A 26737-nucleotide genomic window follows, 5' to 3' on the forward strand; every position below is an offset into this window, starting at 1 on the left:
CAAGAAACATGTACATACCTTAATTAAAAAATAATGCTGTTGGGAAAATGGCGTCGATAGACTTGCTCGACGCAGAGTTGCCACGAACCTTCAATTTGTAAAAAACACAATATCTTCAAAGCACGATAAAGCAAAGTGCAATAAAACGAGGTATGCCTGTACTTGCTTTTGGAAAATCACAAGTCATAATGAAAAAAACCTTTTATGTTTTCTTTTATATTTACAGAAATGCAAATGTTATTCTTATCATCCTCTCACTCCAGTCTGTTAAAGATACCAGTAATTATTAGTTATTTTCCAATTACTTACTTATGCAAAAGATTCACACAGTTTTACATATGAAAAAAGGTGTTATAAGTCACTCACAGGAAAGTAGGTTTCCACAATTTCAAAATTCAGAAATCCAATTATAATCCAAACCAAAAGGGTAGCAATGGAAACAATGACAATAAAAGGAACAAAGTAGCCACTGAGTTTGTCTGCAAACTGCTGGATAGGAGCCTAGAATTAAAAAAAAAATGATATGTATATCAAAGTCTCCTTTTTTGATAATGAATACAGAGCATATTTGGTATTGAGCACAAATATTTTAATAAACTCCATATTAATACAGCTAGAATTAATCAAAGGAACACATAAAAACTAGATCAAGATTTATACTGAGTGGGCTTTCATGAAAATACTTTGTTTCTCCTAGGGAGTTAATTTACCTTTGATGTTTGTGCCTCCTCTACAAGTCTGACAATTTGAGAAAGGGTTGTGTCTGCTCCAACATGGGTTGCACGGATAAGGAGTGACCCATTCTGGTTAATGGAACCAGCAATCACTGTGCTGCCAGACTTCTTAGCCACAGGCATTGCCTCCCCTATATAAGGAGTAAAGATACATTTAGGGAGCATAAATAAATACTATCTTGAAATATACAGTTATTTGTCAATTGTCAATATCTAGAAAGGAGATTCTTATTTCCTGAAATAGAATCTGGACAAATGCCTAGGTGAAGGTTGCCCTCTCTCTTTCCTTATGTCAGTTCTGGGCCAAACCCAGGGATATATATCTTAAACTGGAAAAACCTAATGTGTTAACTTTTATTGGCAGGTACTTTTGGACTTCCACCCTAGTCTTAGATCATTGCTTCTCAACCTGTTCCCAAGGAGCCTTTATAAATGTAGGAGAGAGTTCTTGCCTGTAATAACTACAGGTGGAGCATGGGTACTGCTACTCCAATTTAGTAGGTCAGGGTCACGGATATTAAATGTACCGTGTGTAGGATAGTCAATCAGAACTAAGAACTGTCCCATCCAAACTAGCAATAGCACCCCTACTGAGAAACACAGAATCCTAAATTATTTCCACACAATTCATAAACTGAGCCACTATCGTTAAGGACTGAGGTAGGAAAGGTGTTATTTTGGTTCTGCTCTGTATTGGCCTTAGTTATCTAAGATCTCTAAAATTACTCCAGGCTTATTCTCTTTAGAGCGGACCCTGATGTGGAAAACCTGGAGTCCTATACCAGCTCAGACTAGACCAGTCTTTAGGGCAGGAAGACCCAATAGGTATCTGCTCAGGAAAATTTGCCAAAGTCTACTGGGCTCTACAGCAGAATGTGACAACTTCCTCTGGTTATACATTCTAGTAATTAACAATCCTCAGTGAAAAGAGCCTTCAGTAGCATAAATAAAACCACAAAGAAAATCTGCAGAAACTGATTTAATACATTCTTAAAAAAACTCATATTCTCTTCGCTCATTATTTACTCGGTCCATAGTTTCTACAAAAAGTTCTTCACCTTTCATGTCTATTTTTTTAAACATCTTTATTGGAGTATAATTACTTTACAATGTTGTGTTAGTTTCTGCTGTATAACAAAATGAATCAGCTATAAGCATATGTATATCCCCATATTCCCTCCCTCTTGCATCTCCCTCCCGCCCTCCTTATCCCACATCTCTAGGTGTTCACAAAGCACTGAGTTGATCTCCCTGTGCCATGCAGCTGCTTCACACTAGCTATCTATCTTACATTTGGTAGTGTATATATGTCAATGCTATTCTCTCACTTCGTCCCAGCTTACCCTTCCCCTTCCCCGTGTCCTCAACTCCATTCTCTATGTCTGTGTCTTTCTTCCTGTCCTGCCCCTAGGTTCATCAGAACCTTTTGTTTTTATTTTAGATTCCATATATCTGTGTTAGCATATGTATTTGTTTTGCATTTTCTGACTTACTTCACTCTGTATGACAGACTCTAGGTCCATCCACCTCACTACAAATAACTCAATTTTGTTTCTTTTTATGGCTGAGTAATATTCCATTGTATATATGTGCCACATCTTCTTTATCCATTCATCTGATGATGGACACTTAGGTTGCTTCCATGTCCTGGCTATTGTAAATAGTGCTGCAATGAACATTATGGTACATGACTTTTTGAATTATGGTTTTCTGAGGTATATGCCCAGTAGTGGGATTGCTGGGTCATAATGGTAGTTCTCTTTTTAGTTTTTTAAGGAACCTCCATACTGTTCTCCATAGTAGCTGTATCAATTTACATTCCCACCAACAGTGCAAGAGGGTTCCCTTTTCTCCACACCCTCTCCAGCACTTATTGTTTGCAGATTTTTTGATGATGGCCATTCTGACCGGTATGAGGTGATACCTCATTGTGCTTTTTTTTTTAACATCTTTATTGGAGTATAATTGCTTTACAATGGTGTGTTAGTTTCTGCTTTATAACAAAGTGAATAAGTTATACATATAAATATGTTCCCATATCTCTTCCCTCTTGCATCTCCCTCCCTCCCACCCTCTCTATCCCACCTCTCTAGGTGCCACAAACCACCAAGCTGATCTCCCTGTACTATGCGGCTGCTTCCCACTAGCTATCTATTTTACGTTTGATAGTGTATATATGTCCATGCCGCTCTCTCACTTTGTCACAGCTTACCCTTCCCCCTCCCCATATCCTCAAGTCCATTCTCTAGTAGGTCTGTGTCTTTATTCCCGTCTTACCCCTAGGTTCTTCATGACCTTTTATTTTTTTCTTACATTTCAAATATATGTGTTAGCATACGGTATTTGTTTTTCTCTTTCTGACTTACTTCACACTGTATGACAGACTCTAGGTCCATCCACCTCACTACAAATATCTCAATTTCGTTTCTTTTTATGGCTGAGTAATATTCCATTGCATATATGTGGCACATCTTCTTTATCCATTCATCTGATGATGGACACTTAGGTTGCTTCCATGTCCTGGCTATTGTAAATAGAGCTGCAATGAACATATTGGTACATGACTCTTTATGAATTATAGTTTTCTCAGGGTATATGCCCAGTAGTGGGATTTCTGGGTCATATGATACTTCTATTTGTAGTTTTTAGAGAAACCTCCATACTGTTCTCCATAGTGGCTGTATCAATTTACATTCCCACCAACAGTGCAAGAGTGTTCCCTTTTTTCCACACCCTCTCCAGCATTTATTGTTTCTAGATTTTTTGATGATGGCCATTCTGACCGGTGTGAGATGATATCTCATTTTAGTTTTGATCAGCAATTCTCTAAAGATTAGTGATGTTGAGCATCCTTTCATGTGTTTGTTGGCAATCTGTATATCTTCTTTAGAGAAATGTCTATTTAGGTCTTCTGCCCATTTTTGGATTGGGTTCTTTGATTTTTTGATATTGAGCTGCTTGTATATTTTGGAGATTAATCCTTTGTCGGTTGCTTCGTTGCAAATATTTTTCCCATTCTGAGGGTTGTCTTTTTGTCTTGTTTATGGTTTCCTTTGCTGTGCAAAAGCTTTTAAGTTTCATTAGGTCCCATTTTAAAATTTTTGTTTTTAATGCCATTTCTCTAGGAGGTGGGTCAAAAAGAATCTTGATGTGATTTATGTGACAGAGTGTTCTGCCTCTGTTTTCCTCTAAGAGTTTAATAGTGTCTGGCCTTACATTTAGGTCTTTAGTCCATTTTCAGTTTATTTTTTGTGTATGGTGTTAGGGAATGTTGTAATTTCATTCTTTTACATGTAGCTGTCCAGTTTTCTCAGCACCACTTATTGAAGAGGCTGTCCTTTCTCCATTGTATATTCTTGCACCCTTTATCAAAGATAAGGTGACCATAGGTGTGTGGGTTTATACCTGGGATTTCTATCCTGTTCCATTGATCTATATTTATGTTTTTGTGCCAGTACCATACTGCCTTGATTCCTGTAGCTTTGTAACATAGTCTGAAGTCCGGGAGCCTGATTCCTCCAGCTCCGTTTTTCTTTCTCAAGATTGTTTTGGCTATTCAGGGTCTTTTGTGTTTCTATACAAATTGGGCAATTTTTTGTTCTAGTTCTGTGAAAAATTTCATTGGTAGTTTGATAGGGCTTACACTGAATCTGTAGATTGCTTTGGGTAGTATAGTCATTTTCACAATGTTGATTCTTCCTATCCAAGAACATAGTATATCTCTCCATATGTTTGTATCATCTTTAATTTCTTTAATTAGTGTCTCATAGTTTTCTGTATACAGGTCATTTGTCTCCTTAGGTAGGTTTATTCCTGGTATGTTATTCTCTTTGTTGCAATGGTAAATGGGAGTGTTTCCTTAACTTCTCTTTCAGATTTTTCATCATTAGTGTATAGGAATGCAAGAGATTTCTGGGCATTAATTTTGTATCATGCAACTCTACCAAATTCATTGATTAGCTCTAGTAGTTTTCTGGTAGCATCTTTAGGGTTCTCTACGTAGAGTATCATGTCATCAGCAAACAGGGACAGTTTTACTTCTTCTCCAATTTATATTTCTTTTATTTCTTTTTCTTCTCTGATTGCCATGGCTAAAACTTCCAAAACTTTGTTGAATAGTAGTGGTGAGAGTGGACAACTTTTTCTTGTTCCTATCTTAGGGATAATGGTTTCAGTTTTTCACAACTGAGAATGATGTTGGCTGTGGGTTTGTCATACATGGCCTTTATTATGTTGAGGTAGGTTCCCTATATGCCTACCTTCTGGAGAGTTTCTATCATAAACGGGTGTTGAATCTTGTCAGAAGTTTTTTCTGCATCTATTGAGATGATCATATGGTTTTTCTCCTTCAATTTGTTAATGTGGTGTATCACAATGATTGATATGCGTATATTGAAGAATCCTTGCATTCCTGGGATAAACCCCACTTGATCATGGTGTATGATCCTTTTAATGTGCAGTTGGATTCTGTTTGGTAGTATTTTGTTGAGGATTTTTGCATCTATGTTCATCAGAGATATCGGGCTGTAGTTTCTTTTGTGACATCTTTGTCTGGTTTTGCTATCAGGGTGACGGTGGCCTCATAGAATGAGTTTGGGAGTCTTCCTCCCTCTGTTGTATTTTGGAAGAGTTTGAGAAGGATAGGTGTTAGCTCTTCCCTAAATGCTTGATAGTATTCACCTGTGAAGCCACCTGGCCCTGGGCTTTTGCTTGTTGGAAGATTTTTAATCATAGTTTCAATTTCAGTGCTTGTGATGGGTCTGTTTATATTTTCTGCTTCTTCCTGGTTCAGTGCCAGAAGGTTGTGCTTTTCTAAGAATGTGTCCATTTCTTCCAGGTTGCCCATTTTATTGGCATAGACTTGCTTGTGGTAATCTCTCATGATCCACTGTATTTTTGCAGTATCAGTTTTTACTTCTTCTGTTTCATTTCTAATTCTGTTGATTTGAGTCTTCTCCCTTTTTTTCTTGATGAGTCTGGCTAATGGTTTATCAATTTTGTTTATCTTCTCAAAGAACCAGCTTTTAGTTTTACTGATCTTTGCTACTGTTTCCTTCATTTCTTTTTGATTTATTTCTGATCTGATATTTAAGATTTATTTCCTTCTACTAACTTTCAGGGTTTTTTTGTTCTTCTTTCTCTAATTGCTTTAGATGTAAGGTTAGTTTGTTTATTTGAGATTTTTCTTTCTTTTGAGGTAGGACTGTATTGCTATAAACTTCCCTCTTAGAACTGCTTTTGCTGCATCCCATAGATTTTGGGTTGTCGTGTTTTCATTGTCATTTGTTTCCAGGTATTTTTTGATTTCCTCTTTGATTTCTTCAGTGATCTCTTCGTTATTTACTAGTGTATTGTTTAGCCTCCATGTGTTTGTATTTTTTACATTGTTTTCCCTGTAATTGATATCTAGTCTCACAGCACTGTGGTCAGAAAAGGTACTTGATACGATTTCAATTTTCTTCAACTTACCAAGGCTTGATTTGTTACCCAAGATATGATCTATCCTGGAGAATGTTCCATGAGCACTTGAGAAGAAAGTGAATTCTGTTGTTTTTGGATGGGATGTCCTATAAATATCAATTAAGTCCATCTTGTTTAATGTACCATTTAAAGCTTGTGTTTCCTTATTTATTTTCATTTTGGATGATGTGTCCATTGGTGAAAGTGAGGTGTTGAAGTCCCCTATTATGATTGTGTTACTGATGATTTCACCTTTTATCGCTGTTAGCATTTGCCTTATGCATTGAGGTGCTCCTATGTTGGGTGCATAAATATTTACAATTGTTACATATTCTTCTTGGATTGATCCCTTGATCATTATGTAGTGTCCTTCTTTGTCTCTTGTAATAGTCTTTATTTTAAAGTCTATTTTGTCTTATATGAGAATTGCTACTCCAGCTTTCTTTTGATTTCCATTTGCATGGAATATCTTTTTCCATCCCCTCACTTTCAGTCTGTATGTGTCGCTAGGTCTGAAGTGGGTCTCTTGTAGACAGCATATATATGGGTCCTGTTTCTGTATCCATTCAGCCAGTCTATGTCTTTTGGTTGGTGCATTTAATCCATTTACATTTAAGGTAATTATTGATATGTATGTTCCTATTCCCATTTTCTTAATTGTTTTGGGTTTGTTTTTGTAGGTCTTTTCCTTCTCTTTTTTTGCCTGCCTAGAGAAGTTCCTTTAGCATTTGTTGTAGAGCTGGTTTGGTGGTGCTGAATTCTCTGTACTTTTGCTTATGTGTAAAGGTTTTAATTAATCCATCAAAACTGAATGAGGGGGCTTCCCTGGTCGCACAGTGGTTTGAGAGTCCGCCTGCCGATGCAGGGGACACGCTTCGTGCCCTGGTCCGGTAAGATTCCACATGCCATGGAGCGGCTGGGCCCGTGAGCCATAGTCGCTGAGTCTGTGTGTCCGGAGCCTGTGCTCCGCAAGAGGAGAGGCCATAACAGTGAGACGCCCACGTACCGCAAAAACAAAAGAAAAAAAAATGAATGAGATCTTTGCTGGGTAATCTCGGTTGTAGTTTTTTCCCTTTCATCACTTTGAATATGTCCTGCCACTCCCTTGTGGCTTGCAGAGTTTCTGCCAAAAAATCAGCTGTAAACCTTATGGGGATTCCCTTATACGTTATTTGTTGCTTTTTCCTTGCTGCTTTTAACATTTTTCTTTGTATTTAATTTTTGATAGTTATTTAATGTGTCTCAGCATGTTTCTCTTTGTGTTTATCCTGCATGGTACTCTCTGTGCTTCCTGGACTTGATTGACTATTTCCTTTCCCATGTTAGGGAAGTTTTCGACTATAATCTCTTCAAGTATTTTCTCAGATCCTTTCTTTATCTCTTCTTCTTCAGGGACCCCTATAATCCAAATGTTAGTGCATTTAATGTTGTCCCCAAAGCCTCTGAGACTGTCCTCAATTCTTTTTATTCTGTTTTCTTAATTCTGCTCCCTGTCAGTTATTTCCACCATTTTATCTTCCAGGTCACTTATCCGTTCTGCTGCCTCAGTTATTCTGTTACTGATTCCTTCTAGAGTATTTTTAATTTCAGTAACTGTGTTGTTCATCACTGTTTGTTTCCTCTTTAGCTCTTCTTGATCCTTGTTAAATGTTTCTTGTATTTTCTTCATTCTGTTTCCAAGATTTTGGATCATCTTTACTATCATTTGTCTGAATTCTTTTCCAGGTAGGTTGCCTATTTCATCTTCATCTATTTGGTCTTGTAGTTTTTTACCTTGCTCCTTCATCTGTAACATATTTTTTTGTCATTTCACTTTTTTTTCTTTGATGGGTGGTGGTATATTCCTGTCTTACTGGTAGTTTGGCCTGAGACATCCAGCACTGGAGTTTGCAGGCAGCTGGATAGAGCTGGGTCTTGGTGCTGATATGAGGACCTCCGGGAGGCCTCACTCCAATTGATATTCCCTGGGGTCTGAGGTTGTCTGTTAGTCCAGTGGCTTGGACTCTGAGCTCCCACCACAGGAGCTCAGGCCAAACCTCCAGCCTCAGAACCAAGATCCCGCAAGCTTTGTGGTGTGGTAAAAAAAGAAAAAAAAAGGTAGAAAGAAAGAAAAAAAGGAGCAGTACAATATCAACGAATAAAAAATAAAATAAAATTAGAAAGATAAAAATTGTATTAGGAAAAATAAAATTATAATTGAAACAACTGCAACAAGATAAAATAAAACCACAACAGAAAAAAGAAAAAAAAACAAGGTGGGGGGCAGGGAAGAAGCCAAAAGGAGAGATCACTAACAAAGTATAAAGAATAAAATAAAATTACAAAAATAAAAGGAAAAAAAAAGACTTGGCTATGGGGGTGGAGTTTAGGGGGGGTGGAACTTAGGCAGGGGCAGGGTTTACGGTGTGGCAGGACCTAGGCGGGTGGGGAAGTGACATTTGAGCGTGGGGTGGGGCCTAGACAGGGAGACATTCAAGCATGGGGAGGGGCCTCTGCTTAGGACCTGCGCTAAAGGGGACAGGCAGCACGTGGAAATGAGGGCCTCTGGAGTGTGGAGTTCCCGAGTTTGGAGGTAGGGCCCTGGGCGAGGGTGTGTGGGTGGAGTTTAGGCCCAGCTCATTGGAGGGGGTCTCCGAGTGTAGAGGTAGGGCCCTGGGTGGGGGTGTGGGGCAGGGCTTGGGCTCTGTGTGGCAGGAGGGAGGCTCCAAGGGCAGAGGATTAGGCCTGGGAGCCCAACAGGTGCCCCGGTGCCTAAGTGGACAGGGAAAGCACTGGCCCCTTCCCTCCCTTTCCTTCTTGCCCCTCCCCCACCGCCTCCCCCAGGGTCTCCCCTGTTCCTGATGGACTCCTAACCGTGGGTGGGTCCCACTGGGTGTAGGAACGCCTCCCCTCCCCCAGCCACCCCTCAGGGGTGCCAGTCCCAGAGGTCCGGACTTTACTTTTGCTTCCCCTTCCCTCCCACTCCCTCAGGACCTGCACAGCTGGAGGGGGCCTAGGTGGGCAGAGAATCAGGCCCGGGATCTCAGGAGGTTCCAGGGCCCAAGTGTGCAGGGGAAGCCTGGCCATGCTCCCTTTTGATCCTCTGTCCTCCCAGTGGTTCCCTAATTTCCTCCTTCGGGTGTGGGATCCCTGCCCCTCAGGGGCGCCAGTCCCATCCCACCTCCACTTCTCCTCCCCCTTCACTCCCCCCATGCCCCATGTCCTACCCGGTGGCTGGGGGCTCCTCCCATCCCGTTAGGTGTCTGTGGTTCCCCACTGGTGCCTGGTAGGTGCCCTAGTTGTGAGGAGATGCGAATTCTGCATCCTCCTAGTACGCCATCTTTTGGACTTCTTTCATGCCTATTTTTAATTAACACTTTGGATTCACTTCACTTTCATGTCATGATCCTCTGAAAGAACATACCTGTGATGAGGGACTCATCTACCATAGAATGTCCTTCAATAACACGCCCATCCACTGGAAATTTGCCTCCTGGAACCACTTTAATGATGTCTCCACGTTGTACAAGTTCCACATCCACTTGCTCTTCACTGGATATGAGTTAAAATAAAAAGCACCATGACAGTATGCTTCTCCCCCTGATCTTTCCATGCAAGCTTTTTAGTTGACATCAAGCTTGTGGCCCCATAATTGCTACCAATGGAAGTTAAAACCAACATTTAAGTTAGGAGCTACAGTGTCAGTCTTTTTCACTGTTGGGGAATAGCTCAGTAGCTAGCACAAAGAAGCACTCTAAGTATTTGTTGAATAGTCATTGAACTAATAAATGAAAGCTTTAGAAAGAATGTAATGGGTTTTACTGAACAAAACAACTAATTTATTGTATACATTTGCCTAAATAATTTTATGAGGAAAGGAATGAGAAATACAAAAGAATGAAATCTAATCAAGTCTTTAGCTCTAACTTCCAGTTTACAGGTAATATAGGAGTTATAGAACAAGTTAAATGATTCCAGACAGAAACAGAGACAAATTTGGACTGTGGGATTTTCTAAAGGACTACTGATAGATGTTTCTTTACCAAGTCAAATGTATGGAGAGGGAGGAGCAGGGAGGAACAAGGGAGGGAGAACTGGAGAGAGGAGCTATTCTACATTAAAACAAACATGTCAGGAGAAAGACAAATACTGTATGATGTCACTTATATGTGCAATCTAAAAAATACAACAAACTAGTAAGTACAACAAAAAAGAAGCAGACTCACAGATGTAGAGAAATAACTAGTGGTTACCGGTGGGAAAAGGGAACGGTGAAGAACAATATAGGGTAGAGGATTAAGAGGTACAAACTACTATGTATAAAATAAATAAGCGACAAGGATATATTGTACAACATGGGGAATATGGCCAATATTTTATAATAGCTATAAATGGAGTATAACCTTTAAAAATTGTGAATCACTACATTGTACACTTGTAACTTATATACTACTGTACATGAACTATAACTCAATTAAAAAATCAAAAAAAAACCAAACAGTGGCTTCCCTGGTGGCGCAGTGGTTAAGAATCTGCCTGACAATGCAGGGGACACGGGTTCGATCCCTGGTCCGGGAAGATTGCACATGCTGTGGAGCAACTAGGCCCATGCGCCACAACTACTGAGCCTGCGCTCTAGAGCCCGTGAGCCACAACTACCGAGCCCATGCACCACAACTACTGAAGCCTGTGCACCTAGAGCCCGTGCTCTGCAACAAGAGAAGCCACCACCATAAGAAGCCCGTGCACTGCAGCGAAGAGTAGCCCCCGCTCGCTGAAACCAGAGACAGCCCGCACACAGCAATGAAGACCCAACACAGCCAAAACAAAACAAAAAACTCAAAACTTAAAACAAACAAACAAACATATCAGTCAAATGCAGTGACACATGGACCTTTTCTGAATTCCATTTCAAACAAAGAAACTTAAAACAGTTTGGAGACAACAGGAGAAATGTTAATATGGACTGTGTATTAGATCACATTAAAGAATAATTGTTCATTTTGTTAGATGCAGTATGGGCATTATGATTATATAAGACTATGTCCTTTTTTAGAAATACAACAGGAATATCTGCAGTAAAACCATATAACCATATAACCATATAACTGGGATTTACTTTAAAATTCTACTGCAACAACAGAAAGAAAAATAGATTGTATAGACGAAGTAAAGTGTGGCAAAATGTGAATAATTGTTAAATCTGGGAGATAGATTATGTGAGTTCATTATACCTTTCTCTCTACTTCTGTGTATATTTGATATTTTTCCTAAGAAGTTAAAAAGAGAAGGAAGAATAATGAAGGTAAATACCTCAAGACGATATTATCAGAGTCGAGAGTTACAATAGTTGCTTCTGTAGCTTGTAGTGAAATTAGTTTGGCAAGAGCCTCTGATGTTTTGCCCTATAAATTAAAACACATACGTTAACAATGTTAAGAAAGAAAAAGTCTTATGTAAAATAAAGGCATAATCTTTAACATTTACTTAAAAGACAGCTTTAGGAATGTTAATTAATTCAAATCAGAAAATGTTTCACTTTGAAAATATGAAGTACACAGAATATAAAATGTATTATTAGGTATAATTTATAAATAAATAATGTAAATTAATAAGAAAAACATCAGAACCCAATAGGTACATGAGCAAAGGACATAAATAGGCAATTCATTTAAGAAGAAATATAATACCTGCTGTGTAGAAAATGTTTACCTCTGCTATTAATGGAAGAAATGCAAACTAAAGCAACTCTATGATACCATTTAATGCCTACTAACTTGGCAAAAATTTAGATAGGAGTCAGTGCTGATGAAGTTGTAGTAAAACTACTTCACTAACATACCCTTGATGGCAAAAATTGTTAAGATTAGTAGCATGAGCCATAGAAAGATTTATGCCCTTTAATCATATCCTTTGTAATTTATCCTAAGATAGTAATTCAGTAGAAATAACTATTAACCATGTTTAATGCAGGATTACCTAAAATTAAACTCTGGAAACAATCTAATTGAGAATAAAATCAGAATGGTTTAGTAAATTATAGCACATTGATTTGAGAGAATATTATTCAGAAACACTGAGTAATTATCTAGACTGCAAAAATGGGGAAAAAACTTTAAAGTGTTAAGGGCACAAAGTGGTATGGATACCATGTTTGCCACACCGTAAAATATAAACGTATGTAGAACAGGATTAGAAAGTGATTTCCGTTATACCATGGGATTGTGGGTGAATTTTTTTCCATCATTATTTTAAATCTGTGGTCGCATCAATTTTTCCATTAATAATGTGATATAAGTAAAATAAGTACTCTTAAATGTCTCTTAAAATAAACAAGGACACACTGTATTATCTAAAGTATTAATTCCATAAATTTGGTAAATCTTCTAAAGGAATAGTTAACCTAAAATACTGCCAAAACAAAAATACTTCTTTTAGTACATCGTTAACTACATAAATCAATGTATATTTCCAATAATTGGTCTAGAAAATATTATGGTCATTTACCCACCCAAGATTTTAATAAATGTCACCCTTTCTTACTTTACCTTTGCTACATGTTCCAGCCACCGGCCTAGTGCAATAAACACAAATAGCATAGGAGGTGTGTCAAAGAAAGTAACAGGGTTCACTTTGGCTCTCTCATACATTGCAACCAGAAGAATAACCAAAGAATAAGCAAATGCAATGGTAGTTGCCAGCACAATCAGTACGTCCATATTTGCAGTTTTATGTTTCAATGCTTTGTAGGCCTGAATGTAGAAGTGCCAGCCTCCAAAAAACTGTAATATAGAAACAGTGATTAGTGCTTTTAAAAAAAGCTGAAATTCACATATATACCTCAATAACTAAGATATAGTATCAATGTTAATTTCCTTTGGCTTTTATTTAATCCATAAACAACTAAGGAGAGATAATTTTTTTTGGCTGCACCATGCGGCCTGCAGGATCTTAGTTCCCCAACCAGGGATCGAACCTGGGCCATGGGGAATTCCCCTAAGGAGAGTTTTTTTTTTTTTTTTTTTTTTTTTAAGCTGAAACAATAGTGCTTGTATTTTAGCAGATACGTGTGTGTGTGCGTGTGGGGGGGGTGGATTCAAATTGCTGTACAAGCCCTTGGCAGCTCTCTGCTATGATCCAATGGATATTCCATAATATAAAGAAAGTCAAGTGGTTCTCGGATTCTTCTTTTTGAAGCCAGCAAAAACAAGAACCAGGAAAAGAATTACATTCTTTTGACAATGATTTTTTATATAAAACTCACCTCCCTCTTTTCAAATTCAACCTATCACAAGCTATTGGATCTGTCCACTGTTTTCGTTAGGAAACATAACCCAAAAGCTTATTGTTCATTAGTATAGAGAAACATACTAAGGTGTTTTAAAAATACTTATTGCTTTTTATAAGGATCAGAAAAAGGAATAGATCTATTAGATGGAAGTGTTCCACAGTAAAAGTTTATCTCAAAAGAAGAGTTGAAAAGTCCAAAGAAGACATACAGATGGCCAAGAAACACATGAAAAGATTTTCAACATCACTAATTATTTGAGAAATGCAAATCAAAACTACAATGAGGTATCCTCACAGCGGTCAGAATAGCCATCATCAGAAAATCTACAAACAATAAATGCTGGAGCAGCTGTGGAGAAAAGGGAATCCTCTTGCACTGTTGGTGGGAATGTAAATTGATACAGCCACTATGGAGAACAGTATTGAGGTTCCTCAAGAAACAAAATAGAATTACCATATGGCCCAGCAATCCCACTACTGGGCATATACCCAGAGAAAACCATAATTCAAAAAGACACATGCACCCAATGTTCATTGCAGCACTATTTACAATAGCCAGGTCATGGAAGCAACCTAAATGGCCACTGACAGACGAATGGGTAAAGAAGATGTGGTACATATATACAATGGAATATTACTCAGCCATAAAAGAGAATTAAATTGGATTATTTGTAGAGACGTGGATGGACCTAGAGACTGTCAAACAGAGTGAAGTAAGTCATAAAAACAAAGCAAATATCATATAGTAACGCATATATGTGGAATCTAGAAAAATGGTACAGATGAACCAGTTTGCAAGGCAGAAATGGAGACACAGATGTAGAGAACAAACGTATGGACACCAAGGGGGAAAGTGGGGGCCAGGGGAGGATGATGAATTGGGAGATTGGGATTGACATATGTACACTAATATGTATAAAATGGATAACTAATAAGAACCTGCTGTACAAAAAAAAGAAATAAAATAAAATTAAAAAAAACATACAGAGAGTAATGAACTTAAGTGCCATGGAGAAATAATATAACTATTATGATTATTTTACAGAATAAATTAATAATAAGTATATCAAAATAAAATATATTTAATATAATTTATATAAAGAGAATTTTAATGCATTTAATATAAAATATAAATATAAAGAAATAAAATATAACATTTTATCAATTCTTTTCCAACTTAGGTTGTTACAGAATATTGAGCAGACAATGTTATGTGGCAGCCTGGATGGAAGGGGAATCTGGGGGAGAATGGATACATGTATATGTATGGCTGAGTCACTTTGCTGTGCACCTGAAACTATCACAACGTTGTTTATCGGCTACACTCCAATATAAAATAAAAAGTTAAAAAAAAGAATATTGGGCAGTTCCCTGTGCTATACAGTAGGTCCTTGTTGGCCATTATCCATTTTAAATATAGCAGCATGTACATGTCAATCCCAGACTTCCTACATGCATATGTATAACCGAATCACTTTGTTGTACACCTGAAACTAACACAACATTATTAATCTACTGTACTCCAATATAAAATAAAAAGTTAAAAAAAAGACAATAAAAATAAAATAAAGTATAACATTTTATTATTATAATAACTTTAAATATAAAGTTACATACAATAGCAGATATGAATACCAAATTCATAACTGAAGATGAATTGAACTCTTATTCTCTGCTCTGTCATTAAACAGTATCCTTCGGGGTTAAAATGGAATTTATTATTATCTACTTTAACCACTCAGTTTAAGATTATTTTTTTGTAAAGCATCCAGCATAAAATGATCGTACTTCTGGCCAATATTTGTTGTACGATTGAAAATAGCCTCACCTATCACATTCTGGCTATTTTTCATTATTAACAAATATACTTGCTAACATTTCACTTGCCTGTACAGGTACACACAATAAAAAAGATAGCAAATTCATGATGGACAATCCTGGCAGGATCTGGCGCTCCAGGAACGTAGAAGAATGAATGCTAATCATTTCTTCTTGGCTCATGTTCTGATTATGGTGAAGAGTTGCAAGGTGGTGGTCCATAACCATCATATATATCATCAGCCCCATTACAGGAATACAGAAAAACAGGCTCACAAGAAAGGCCCGTCGCCATCTAATATAGAAAAGAAAAATCATTTGAGTAAATAGGTAATGGTTAAAGATTCTATGTACTATAAGGAAATATAACTTGTGACCAGTTCCCACCCAGTGTAAGGATGATATTGAAAAAACTGACATGCTAACAGTTTATTAAATTTGTAAAGAGGAATCAAAATCTGTTTTTCATTGACATTCCAAAAGTACTTACTGTCTTATCTCTCGCTTATGGTCTAGGTGGCTTGCTGACCGGTCCTTCTTGACCAAAGAAGCTTCAAAACCTAAGCTCTAAGGAAATTAATGAGAAAACAATTATTTCACTGAATGTATAAATATTACCTACAGAAATTCTAAGCTGTGGTATTGTCATTAAGAACAACTCAATTCAATGACTAAGTGCAAGTCATTCTGGGGAATATAAAGATGAAGATGTACTTCCTTCTCTTAATTACCTTTGTTTCTAATCTTTCATCAAAGAAATGAGTATTTTCTCAACTCTATTTGATGTCTATCCTACTGTTCTCAAACTACTGATTTAACTCAAGTGCAGTTGTCCTCAGTAGAGGTTCTTATATCAAGAAGTCAACTAAAGCCTCCAATAAGTAATTTTGGAAAAAAGCAGAATCTATTACTTGGTCAGGCCGACAGAGTGTATGATGACCTAATAAAGACAGAATTGAGATATATACACTACTATGTATAAAACAGATAACTAATAAGAACCTCCTGTATAGCACAGGGAACTCTACTCAATATTCTGTAATGATCTATATGGGAATAGAATCTAAAAAAGAGTGGAGGGCTTCCCTGGTGGCGCAGTGGTTGAGAGTCTGCCTGCCGATGCAGGGGACATGGGTTCGTGCCCTGGTCCGGGAAGATCCCACATGCCGCGGAGCGGCTAGGCCCGTGAGCCATGGCCACTGAGCCTGCGCATCCAGAGCCTGTGCTCCGCAACGGGAGAGGCCACAACAGTGAGAGGCCCGCATACCGCAAAAAAAAAAAAAGAGAGTGGATATACGTATAACTGATTCACTTTGCTGTACAGCAGAAACTAACACAACATTGTAAAGCAACTATACTCCAATAAAAAGAAGAGAATTCAGCAGTAAAATCATAAATCGTACACTTAGACAAGCATCTACTAGTACTGATGTATATTAATCACTTTATTTTTAATTTTAGCTTTGACATCTATCAAGTCATTGATCCATCCATCCCCTAAAAGTACAGAAAACTGAATAATAGGCCACAAAAGCTAGCACCATACTAAATATATTATTCAAGGGTTTGCATATGCAGTCTTTATTCTTGTTGTACCCGAAAAAAGAACACGAACGAAAATTTTCCGCAATAAAATAAAGTACTGAAAGAAAATTACACCTAAGTAAGACTCATATGAACATAGACAGTAACATACACTATATTTCAAACTGCTAGGGAAAATGCTGCCATCTTACATTTCTTGGCAGTATAACACAGTGAAAAGAGCAAGCATGAGCATTGGAGTCAGAAAGATTAGGCTCAAATCCCAGCTATGACACTTACTACCTATGTGACTTTGAGGAAGTAACATCTCATAACCTGAGTTTCCTCACTTCCAAAATGAAGATGACAGCACTGTTGTGAGAATTAAATCAAGAGTTGAAGCTTTGCAATTTTGGTAACTGGCACATAGTAGATACTCAATAATGCTAGCTTCACAAAGATGTTAATGGTATTACTATCTACATTAACAGGATCTTACCTGAATGATTAATATGCTTTTTAGATCATTAGAACACCAATGCTAGACCACAGTGAAACTTCTAAAGCACTTTAACATGTATTACCACTTAAGATTTACTGAAGACTGCAGGATGAATTTGTCACAGAGAAAAAGGTTTGGTCTTTTAAATTTCTTACTTTAACTATGATATCATTTGCTTTGACCTAACAAACAATACAGCATCTAGCAGGATGCTTCACTTTCTTAGTGATTAACATGAATTTTACTCATAACAAATTGTACTTTGCTTACATTTTCTAAATATTTTTAAATGATCTGTGGTTCTGCCTTAAGTCTGCTCCTGATTAATAATGCCAATGTGCCTTTACCTAATTCCTCCTGACGAAGACCAAAAAAAAAAAAAAAAAGAAAGAAAAAGGCAGACACTCTTATATTAAATTTTGAGACAGACGTTGTCTATAGAGGTAAACAAAGGAATCAGATTTTTCTCATCATCTCTATCTGATACAAACCAGAAGTGATTCAAGGTAGTGCTGACTAGATAGGTAAGAACACAGAAATGCAAAGTCTTGGCACTTACTTCAATTGTATGAATAATATCTCTGGGACCAATAATTTCTGGATCATATTTAATATGTGCTTTGTTGGTTGCCAGGGCCACAGAGCAGTAGAAGATCCCTCCATGTTTTGTGAGGGTAGACTCTATTTTATGTACACAGGAGGCACATGTCATTCCTCTCACCTGTTAAAGACAAAGGTTTTGTTATTCAGAAATATACTTTTTTCCTCTATTAAATGTGTGTTGTTACTTTAAACTAAAAGAACTCTTGTAACAAGGGATTAACACACAAGATCTTATCTGCACTATTAATATGCTTTAGATTATGATCATTAGATCACTGTTTTTATATCACATTGAACAAAGATATGGTCCCAGCTGCAACATTAAGGATCTCATTAAGTCTCCATCTTCCTGTTATTACTCAGTGACAGAGGATTTGACAACTATCATTGCTTCTTGTATTCAATGTCTTGCTTCCCTCTAGATTTTTTTCACCCTGCTAATGTATATAAGTATGTATGTGTGTGTGTGTGTGTGTATATATATATATATATATATATATATATATATATATATATATCCTTTAGTATTACTTCTAGTGAAGGTTAATGGATAACAAAAGTGTTCTACCTTTGTCCAAAAATGTATTTTGCCCTATGTCTTGAGTGAGGTTATACTTTAGTTGGGTATTAAATTCTAAAATGGAGGGGCAGGACTTCTGGAATGACTGTGTGAGAAGCTCAGCAAATCCTTTCCCCAAAGAGCAATGATATAACTGGACAAAAGTTTCAAAAACCAACCACTGAAAGATTATGGGAAGTAACCAAAAAGAGTACACAACAAATTACAAAGTACTTATTCAAGAATATCCACCAAAAGAATATCATTAATAGTGGAGTGAGGATTTCTGAAAATTCTCTCCTCCACAAAAGCAATTAGAAAACTGGCAAAAGTTGTTGGAACCACCTTTTTCAGAAAAGTTGGAAAAAAGGGAACCCTTGTACACTGTTGGTGGGAATGTAAATTGCTGCAGCCACTATAGAAAATGGTATGGGTGTTCCTCAAAAAACTGAAAATAGAACTACCATATGACCCAGCAATTCCACTCCTGTGTATATATCCAAAGAAAGCAAAAACACTAATTAAAACGATACATGTACCTCAATGCTCATAGCAGCATTATTTATAATAGCCAAGATATGGAAGCAACCTAAGTTCCATCAATAGATGAATGGATAAAGTAGATGTGATACACACACACACACACACACACACACACACACACACACACACAATGGAATACTACTCAGCTATAAAAAAGAATGAAATTTTGCCATTTGCAACAACATGGATAGACTTGGAGGGTATTATACTTAGTGAAATAAGTCAGACAGAGAAAGACAAATACTGTATCTTATCATCTATATGTGGAATCTAAACAATAAAACAAAGAAATGAATATAATAAACAGAAACCTACACATAGAGAACAAGCTAGTGGTTACCAATGGGGAAAGGGAAAGGGGTTGGGGCAAGATAGGGGTAGGGATTAAAAGGTACAAACTACTATGTACAAAATAAATAAGCTATGAGGATATATTGTACAGAACAGGATATACAGCCAATATTTTACAATAACTTTAAATGGAGTATATATAATCTGTAAGAATTTTGAATCACTATGCTGTACACCTGAAACTAATATTGTAAATCATCTACACCTCAATTTAAAAAACTGATTAAAAAAGAAATCTGAAAATTAAACAAAAGCTTACAGCAATGCAGGAAGCATTTATTCAAGAAAATCAGATAAATTCCAATAAAACATCAAGCTATATGGCATTACAGTTTGCCATATTCCCATCCCCTCTCCTCCAGCTCTGGGGTAGCCATGAAGACCGATCATGGTGAAAAACAGCATCAGGAAAGCTACCAGAGAGGACAGAAAAGGATTGGAGTACCTTCAAAGCCTCATTCCCAGACAACTGTCATTATTTGGCTTGTCTGATGGTTCTCCACTTGCAAAGATGTCTGTTTGTCCTGATGACCCAGTGAATACAAAAAGCCTTTTCCCCAGGAGAATTTGTCAGAAACAATTAGAGGAAATTATTTAACCTTGTGGCTGCCTGAGCCAATGGATAACAGTTGGAGCAAACAACAGACTAACAAAAAAGCCTAAAAAGGAAAGCCAGGAAGCAAGACGTCCATAAGCGCTGCAACATATTCCTAGGAATCTAGAAGGCCATGCACATGCATAGGGTTATGCACATGTCCAGGGCTGTGTGTATGTTCAAAAAAGAACTGAAAAGGCCCTAACTTCTCACCTCAGGCTGACCTTTAGGCTCCATAGAAGCAGGAGTCGAAGGGTAAGGCAAAACTGACAGCTGCATGGCTGAGTGTTCAAGGCATGCCCCAACATTTACAAAGAGCTCTTTAGCAAAGACTGGGAGACTTATTGGTTCCAGATATTTAAGGAAATCACTGTCTGATCATTAGCTGACAACTGAGCTAACCAAACAGAGATTTCAGTGGCCACACACAACAAAGAACACAGACTTTATAGAATTAGTTCAGAAGTCACTGAACAAACAATAACAATGACAAACAGCAACAAATAACAAACCCTGAGGAGAGGGGAAGAATCTTATTTCCAGAGTTACTACATTATATTTTCAACAAAAACTGTCAGACATACAATGAAACAAGAAAGTATGGCCTATACACAGGAAAAAACTTTCCCTGATGAAGCCCAGACATTGGATTTACTAGGCAAAGATCTTGAATCAGCTATTTTAAATATATTCACTGAACTAAAGGAAATGATGTAAAAAGAATTAAAGGAAAGTATGAGACAATATCCCACCAAACAGAGAGTATCAATAAAGACAGAGAGATTATTAGAAAGGCCCAATGGAAGTTTGGAGTTGAAAAGTACAATAACTGAAATGAAATCAGTACCTATAGTGAAATTTATAAGTGCCAATATTTTAAAGTAAGAAAGATCTCAAATAAATAACCTAACTTTCTACCTTAAGACACTAGAAAAAGTAAAACAAACTAAACCTAAAGCAAACAGATGGAAGGAAATAACAAAGGTTAGAGTGAGAATTAACAAAAGAGAGAATAGAGAAAATCAACAAAACCAAAAGTTGGTTACTTGAAAAGATTGACAAAACTGACAAACTTTTGGCTGGAGTGATGAAGGGAAAAAAAAAGGAAGGCTCAAATGATTAATATCAAGAATGAGGACTGACTGGTAATAGGTATGGGGTTTCTTTTTTGGGGTGATGAAAATGTTTTGAAATTTGATAGTGGTGATTAGTTGTACAACTCTGAGAATATATTAAAAACCACTGAACTGTACACTTTAAAAGGGTGAGTTTTATGGTATGTAAATTATATTTCGATAAAGCTATTAATTTTTAGAAGTCTTTAAAAAGTACAAACCAACCCATTCTTTGTAATAGCTGCTTAGTATCCCATGGTATGGATGTATATATCAGTCTCCAATGACCGACATTTAGTTTGTTTCCTATCTTTTGCTATTATAAAAATACTACAATAGGACTTCCCTGGTAGTCCAGTGGTTAAGACTTTGTGCTTCCAATGCAGGGGGCGCAGGTTCAATTCCTGGTCAGGGAACTAAGATCCCACATGCCACGTGTGGCATAGGCAAAAAAAAATAATACTATAATGAACATCTTTGCACACATATCATTTCATACATATCCAAATATGTCTGCTGGATAATTTCCTACAAGTGGAGCTTCTGAAGCAAAGGCTATGCGCAATTTTACTTTTGATAGATATTGCCAAATTCTTCTGTTGAGTCCTTGTCTCAATTGACATTCCACCAGCAATATATGAGAGATCAAACACAGTGTTAACAAAATTGCTTTTTATCTTTACCAATCTCACAGGTGGAAAATGGCATTTCAGTGCAGTTTTAATTTGCTTTACTCTTATTAAAAGTGACATCGAGGGGCTTCCCTGGTGGCGCAGTGGTTGAGAGTCCGCCTGCCGATGCAGGGGACACGGGTTCGTGCCCCGGTCCGGGAAGATCCCACATGCTGTGGAGCGGCTGGGCCCGTGGGCCATAGCCGCTGAGCCTGCTCGTCTGGAGCCTGTGCTCCGCAACGGTAGAGGCCGCAACAGTGAGAGGCCCGCGTAACGCAAAAAAAAAAAAAAAAAAAAAAAAAGTGACATCGAACATTTTTTCATTTAAAGAGGTACTGTTTTGGTTTTTCTGTGAACTGTTAGTTCATATCCTTTACCATCTTTCTTTTGGTTTGATGGCTCTTATTGATTTACAACACTTCTTCATATATTAAGGAAATTAACCTTCATTTATGATATGAATTACAATTATTTTACTTGCCTTTAGACTTTGTTTATGGTGTTTTTCTCCCAAGAAGAAATTTTTATGTACCTGAAGTTATCAACCTTGTCTTTTATGGATTTTGTATGATATTTAGAAAGACTCTTCCTACTCTAATATTATTTTTTAAATGATAGATTGGATGTTATCACTGGGAAAAGCTAGGTAGAGGCTACAGGGAAATCCTCTGTACTATTTTAGCAATTTCTTTGTGAGTTTAAAATTATTTCCACAATGGACTGATGGACTGATGTATGATAAAACAAATATAGTAAAATGTTAATTGTAGAATCTATGCAGTGTGTGTAAGAATGTTCAACTGTACAATTCTTTTGACTTTCCTGATGTCTGAAATTTTTAAAATAGAATATTGAAAAAAGCTCCAAATATTTCTTCTAGTAATTTCATGTAGGAATCATACTATATTTTAGAAGTTTTCATTTATTCATTCAAACCCAATTCTTGTTTATTGGTTCTTAATAGAGATGATTATCTTTTTGTTGTTGTTGTTGTTGTATGCGGGCCTCTCACTGTTGTGGCCTCTCCCGTTGCAGAGCACAGGCTCCGGATGTGCAGGCCCAGCAGCCATGGCTCACGGGCCTAACCGCTCCGCGGCATGTGGGGTCTTCCCAGACCGGGGCACGAACCCGTGTCCCCTGCATTGGCAGGCGGACTCTCAACCACTGTGCCACCAGGGAAGTCTGAGATGATTATCTTTTACATTCTATGCTTGAAGGCCACCATTGTCATATCTTTCCAGTTTCCTTAATTTTCATTTTATGTTTTATTGTCCCCACATTTTAATTATCTTTCAAACTCTTTTCTGAATTCTTGCCAAGTTTTTCCTGCAAATTCTATTAACCACACAAAACGTCTTACTTACAACAAGTTCCAAAACACCATCCCCTTCATCAGCATTTTCTATCACAGTGGCTCCAAATCCAAGCTCTCGGATTAACTCGGCTATCATCGGGGGTTGTATGACAGCAGGGTTATATCTCACTTCTGCCTTCCCAGCCATCAGAGCCACAAGTACAGAATATATTCCTAGGAATATTGATAAGAAAAACAATTCAGATAACATTTCTCATAAAAATAATAATCTTATAATAGTTTTTCTTTCATTTAACTGTGAAAGGATTAAGTGAATCTGGAGAAATTTATTTCTTAACTTTTGTACAGTATTGAGCCAAAATCAAATAAAACTATTTTAAAAGAAGGCTTCATTTTAAAAAACTTTTTAGTACGGAAATTTTCAAATACATACACACACACACAAAAGAGAGAACAACATAATAAACTTGATGTACCCATCTCTCAGCTTCAGTAATTATCAGTAACACTGGGCTGCTCTTGTTTCATATATATTCCTACCCACTCACTCTCTGCCCTTTACCCTGATTATTTTGAAGCAAATCCCAGATATTGTATCATATGTAAATATTTAAATACATATCACTAAAAGATAAGACTCTTTTCTTTAAAAAAGAACCATAATACCATTATCAAACCTAAAATAATTCCTCAATATCATCAAATATCCAGGCAATGTTCACATTTCCACAACTGTCTTACAACTGTTTAACACTCTTTGTTTGTTTGCTTGAATTGGGATCCAAATAATGCCCATGAATTGTAATCCATTGAGACCTTATCATGTAAATATAAAGTATTTTTAGAAACTCGTAAGACAGAGTCCTAGAGAAAGGAACTCGTGTACTTAGGAAATGACTGCAGTTGTAGCAAAGAACCCAAGAATATACCAACATACACATTACAATATTGCCAAATAACAGTAATTTCTTTCTCAAGTTTTATTGTCTGACACACACTAATCTAAAATGCTCTTATTCCTAAGAAAAAAAAAAGTGCCACACAACTTAACAAAAAAGTTCATTTTATGGCAGTCATGCTGTTCTCTGGTGTAAGCATTTTGTTAACAACCATCCCACTTCTCTAGGCCAGCTATTGCTGTAACTGCCAGGAAGAAAATTAATAACGTGAAGCAGAAACGTCAGTTCTTTCTAGGAATCAGCAACCCTTGGTGGCTACCGGACAGGGAATAGGGATCAACAGTCCATAGGTTAGATCTGGGTTTTGAAAAAAAGAAAAAACATCCAAATATTAATTTAATAATAGTTTTTAATAAGAAGACAAAGTATCTAATATAATCTAAGTTTTCTGTGTAAAAGTGGTTAAAAAATAAAATAAAATACTATTCTTTTCTTTGGAAAAAAATAATGGTTACACACTGGGTTTTGTGGGTACCAAATAATTCAGAAAATCAGATCACAGGAAAGTATCAGTAATAAGAGAAGGGTATAGAGAAAGTAGGAAAAAAATCTTCTTGCTTCAGTTGAATGTAATCTACAGCCAAAGAGAAAGAGAAAATCTGGTTTTTCAAGTTTCAAAAACATGTTTCATACTTATATAAATTATGGAAAATTTTTAAAATTCTTACTTCAAAATATAATTAGAACTCTATCAATTCATTTTAAAAAATATAATGCAGATGAAACTGAGGGAAGACCAGTGTCACTTAATTAAAAAAACAAAAGTGAATGTAGTGACCCCAGCTAGGGCAACGGTATGCCTAACTGGGTTAGGAGAAAGTAAAGGGGTAGTAGAAGGTAACTGGAAGTATCAGCTTAGTGGATTAAAGAAGAAAAAAGATCTGTAACTGTAATTTGTAACAGGCATTGCTTGTCTCATGAGAAAGGCTATTTCTGAACTGCCCCAGAAGAGTTTGTTCTAAAATTAAACAGACCCCTTGAAAACTTCTTTTTGCTTTCATTTGCTTGCAACTTCCCTCCTGTTCTTTTTTAATCACTCAAAGTGTAATTTAGCCCTGACTGCATTATAATTAGATATAATGGAGGCTGAAATGAAGGACGCAGAAATGACAGAATGCAAACAAGATAATATTGAACTGAAGATGACTCTAGTGTATAACATACATTTTGTTACAATAATGTTCTGGCCTTTACATATAAGGTGATTCCATTGGCTAGAGAATTCCATTATTACAGTATATACTTTGAGTTATTTCCCCAATAGTGGGGATAAGTTTATAATAATCATATTTATTCAGCCCTTCTGACTAACAGCATGTATCATTAAGACATCTTGGGCGAGGGCTGTTTGAGTACCAAACCTATGACTTCAGGCTCATTAAACATACTCACGTATCTCTACAGTTAACAAATCTACTATGCATACTGTGAAGTCCATTAATGTGAGTGCAAAATTTTAAGCTAAAACATCTGAGTGTGACTGATTAAAAAACAATATTGTAGAATGGCTTGAAGATGGTGGACAAGAAGGACCTGCCCTCACTCCCTCCTGTGAAAGCACCAGAATCACAACTAACTGCTGAACAATCATCAACAGGAAGACACGGGAACTCACCAAAAAGATACCCCACATCCAAAGACAAAGGAGAATCCACAATGAGACAGTAGGAGGGGCGCAATCACAATAAAATCAAATCCCATAACAGCTGGGTGGGTGACTCACAAACTGGAGAACACTTATACCACAGAAGTCCATCCACTGGAGTGAAGGTTCTGAGCCCCACGTCAGGCTTCCCATCCTGGGGGTCCGGCAATGGGAAGAGCAATTCCTTGAGAATCAGACTTTGAAGGCTGGCGGGATTTGATCGCAGGACTTTGACAGGACTGGGGGAAACAGAGACTCCACCCTTGGAGGGCACACACAAAATAGTGTATGCATCAGGACCCAGGGGAAGGAGCAGTGAACCCATAGGAGACTGAATCAGACTTATCTGCTACTGTTGAAGGGTCTCCTGCAGAGGCAGGGGGTGGCTGTGTCTCACAGTGAGGACAAGGACACTGGCAGCAGAAGTTCTGGGAAGTGCTGCTTGGTGTGAGCCCTAGCAGAGTCCGCCATTGCTCCCACCAAAGAGCCCAGTAGGCTCAAGGGTTGGGTCGCCTCAGGCCAAACAACCAACAGGGAGGGAACGAAGCCCCACCCATCAGCAGACAAGGGAATTAAAGTTTAACTGAGCTCTGCCCACCAGAGCAGCACCCAGCTCTACCCACCACCACTCCCTCCCATCAGGAAACTTGCTCAAGCCTCTTAGATAGCCTCATCCACCAGAGGGCAGACAACAGAAGCAAGAAGAACTACAATCCTGCAGCCTGTGGAACAAAAACCACATTCACAGAAACACAGACAAGATGAAAAGGCAGAGGACTATGTACTAGATGAAGGAACAAGATAAAATCCCAGAAAAACAACTAAATGAAGTGGAGATAGGCAACCTTCCAGAAACAGAATTCAGAATAATGATAGTGAAGATGATCCAGGATCTTGGAAAAAGAATGGAGGCACAGATCGAGAAGACACAAGAAATGTTTAACATACACCTAGAAGAATTAAAGAACAAACACCTAGAAGAATTAAAGAACAAACAAACAAAGATAAACAATACAATAACTGAAATGAGAATTACACTAGAAGGAATCAATAGCAGAATAACTGAGGCAGAAG

At 37.3% G+C, this 26737-nt stretch overlaps 1 protein-coding gene across 1 annotated transcript in view; it reads right to left on the bottom strand.

Annotated features, from left to right (window-relative positions):
* ATP7A (ATPase copper transporting alpha) overlaps window positions 1-26737 on the bottom strand; it is a 122034-nt gene that overhangs the window by 20448 nt on the left and 74849 nt on the right. Inside the window, exons 6-14 of the mRNA XM_022580846.2 lie at window positions 23109-23272; window positions 17867-18028; window positions 15772-15848; window positions 15351-15576; window positions 12722-12955; window positions 11487-11578; window positions 9598-9725; window positions 711-865; window positions 367-501 (exon numbers count right to left, since the gene is read on the bottom strand). Of these exons, the coding sequence (XP_022436554.2) occupies window positions 367-501; window positions 711-865; window positions 9598-9725; window positions 11487-11578; window positions 12722-12955; window positions 15351-15576; window positions 15772-15848; window positions 17867-18028; window positions 23109-23272 (1373 nt within the window). The remainder of the gene's footprint in view (window positions 1-366; window positions 502-710; window positions 866-9597; window positions 9726-11486; window positions 11579-12721; window positions 12956-15350; window positions 15577-15771; window positions 15849-17866; window positions 18029-23108; window positions 23273-26737) is intronic.

Source organism: Delphinapterus leucas, chromosome X (genome assembly GCF_059928025.1).
Source record: "Delphinapterus leucas isolate spDelLeu-1000000601 "Yukka" chromosome X, BTC_Dleu_Yukka2, whole genome shotgun sequence".
Taxonomy (NCBI): Eukaryota; Metazoa; Chordata; class Mammalia; order Artiodactyla; family Monodontidae; genus Delphinapterus; species Delphinapterus leucas.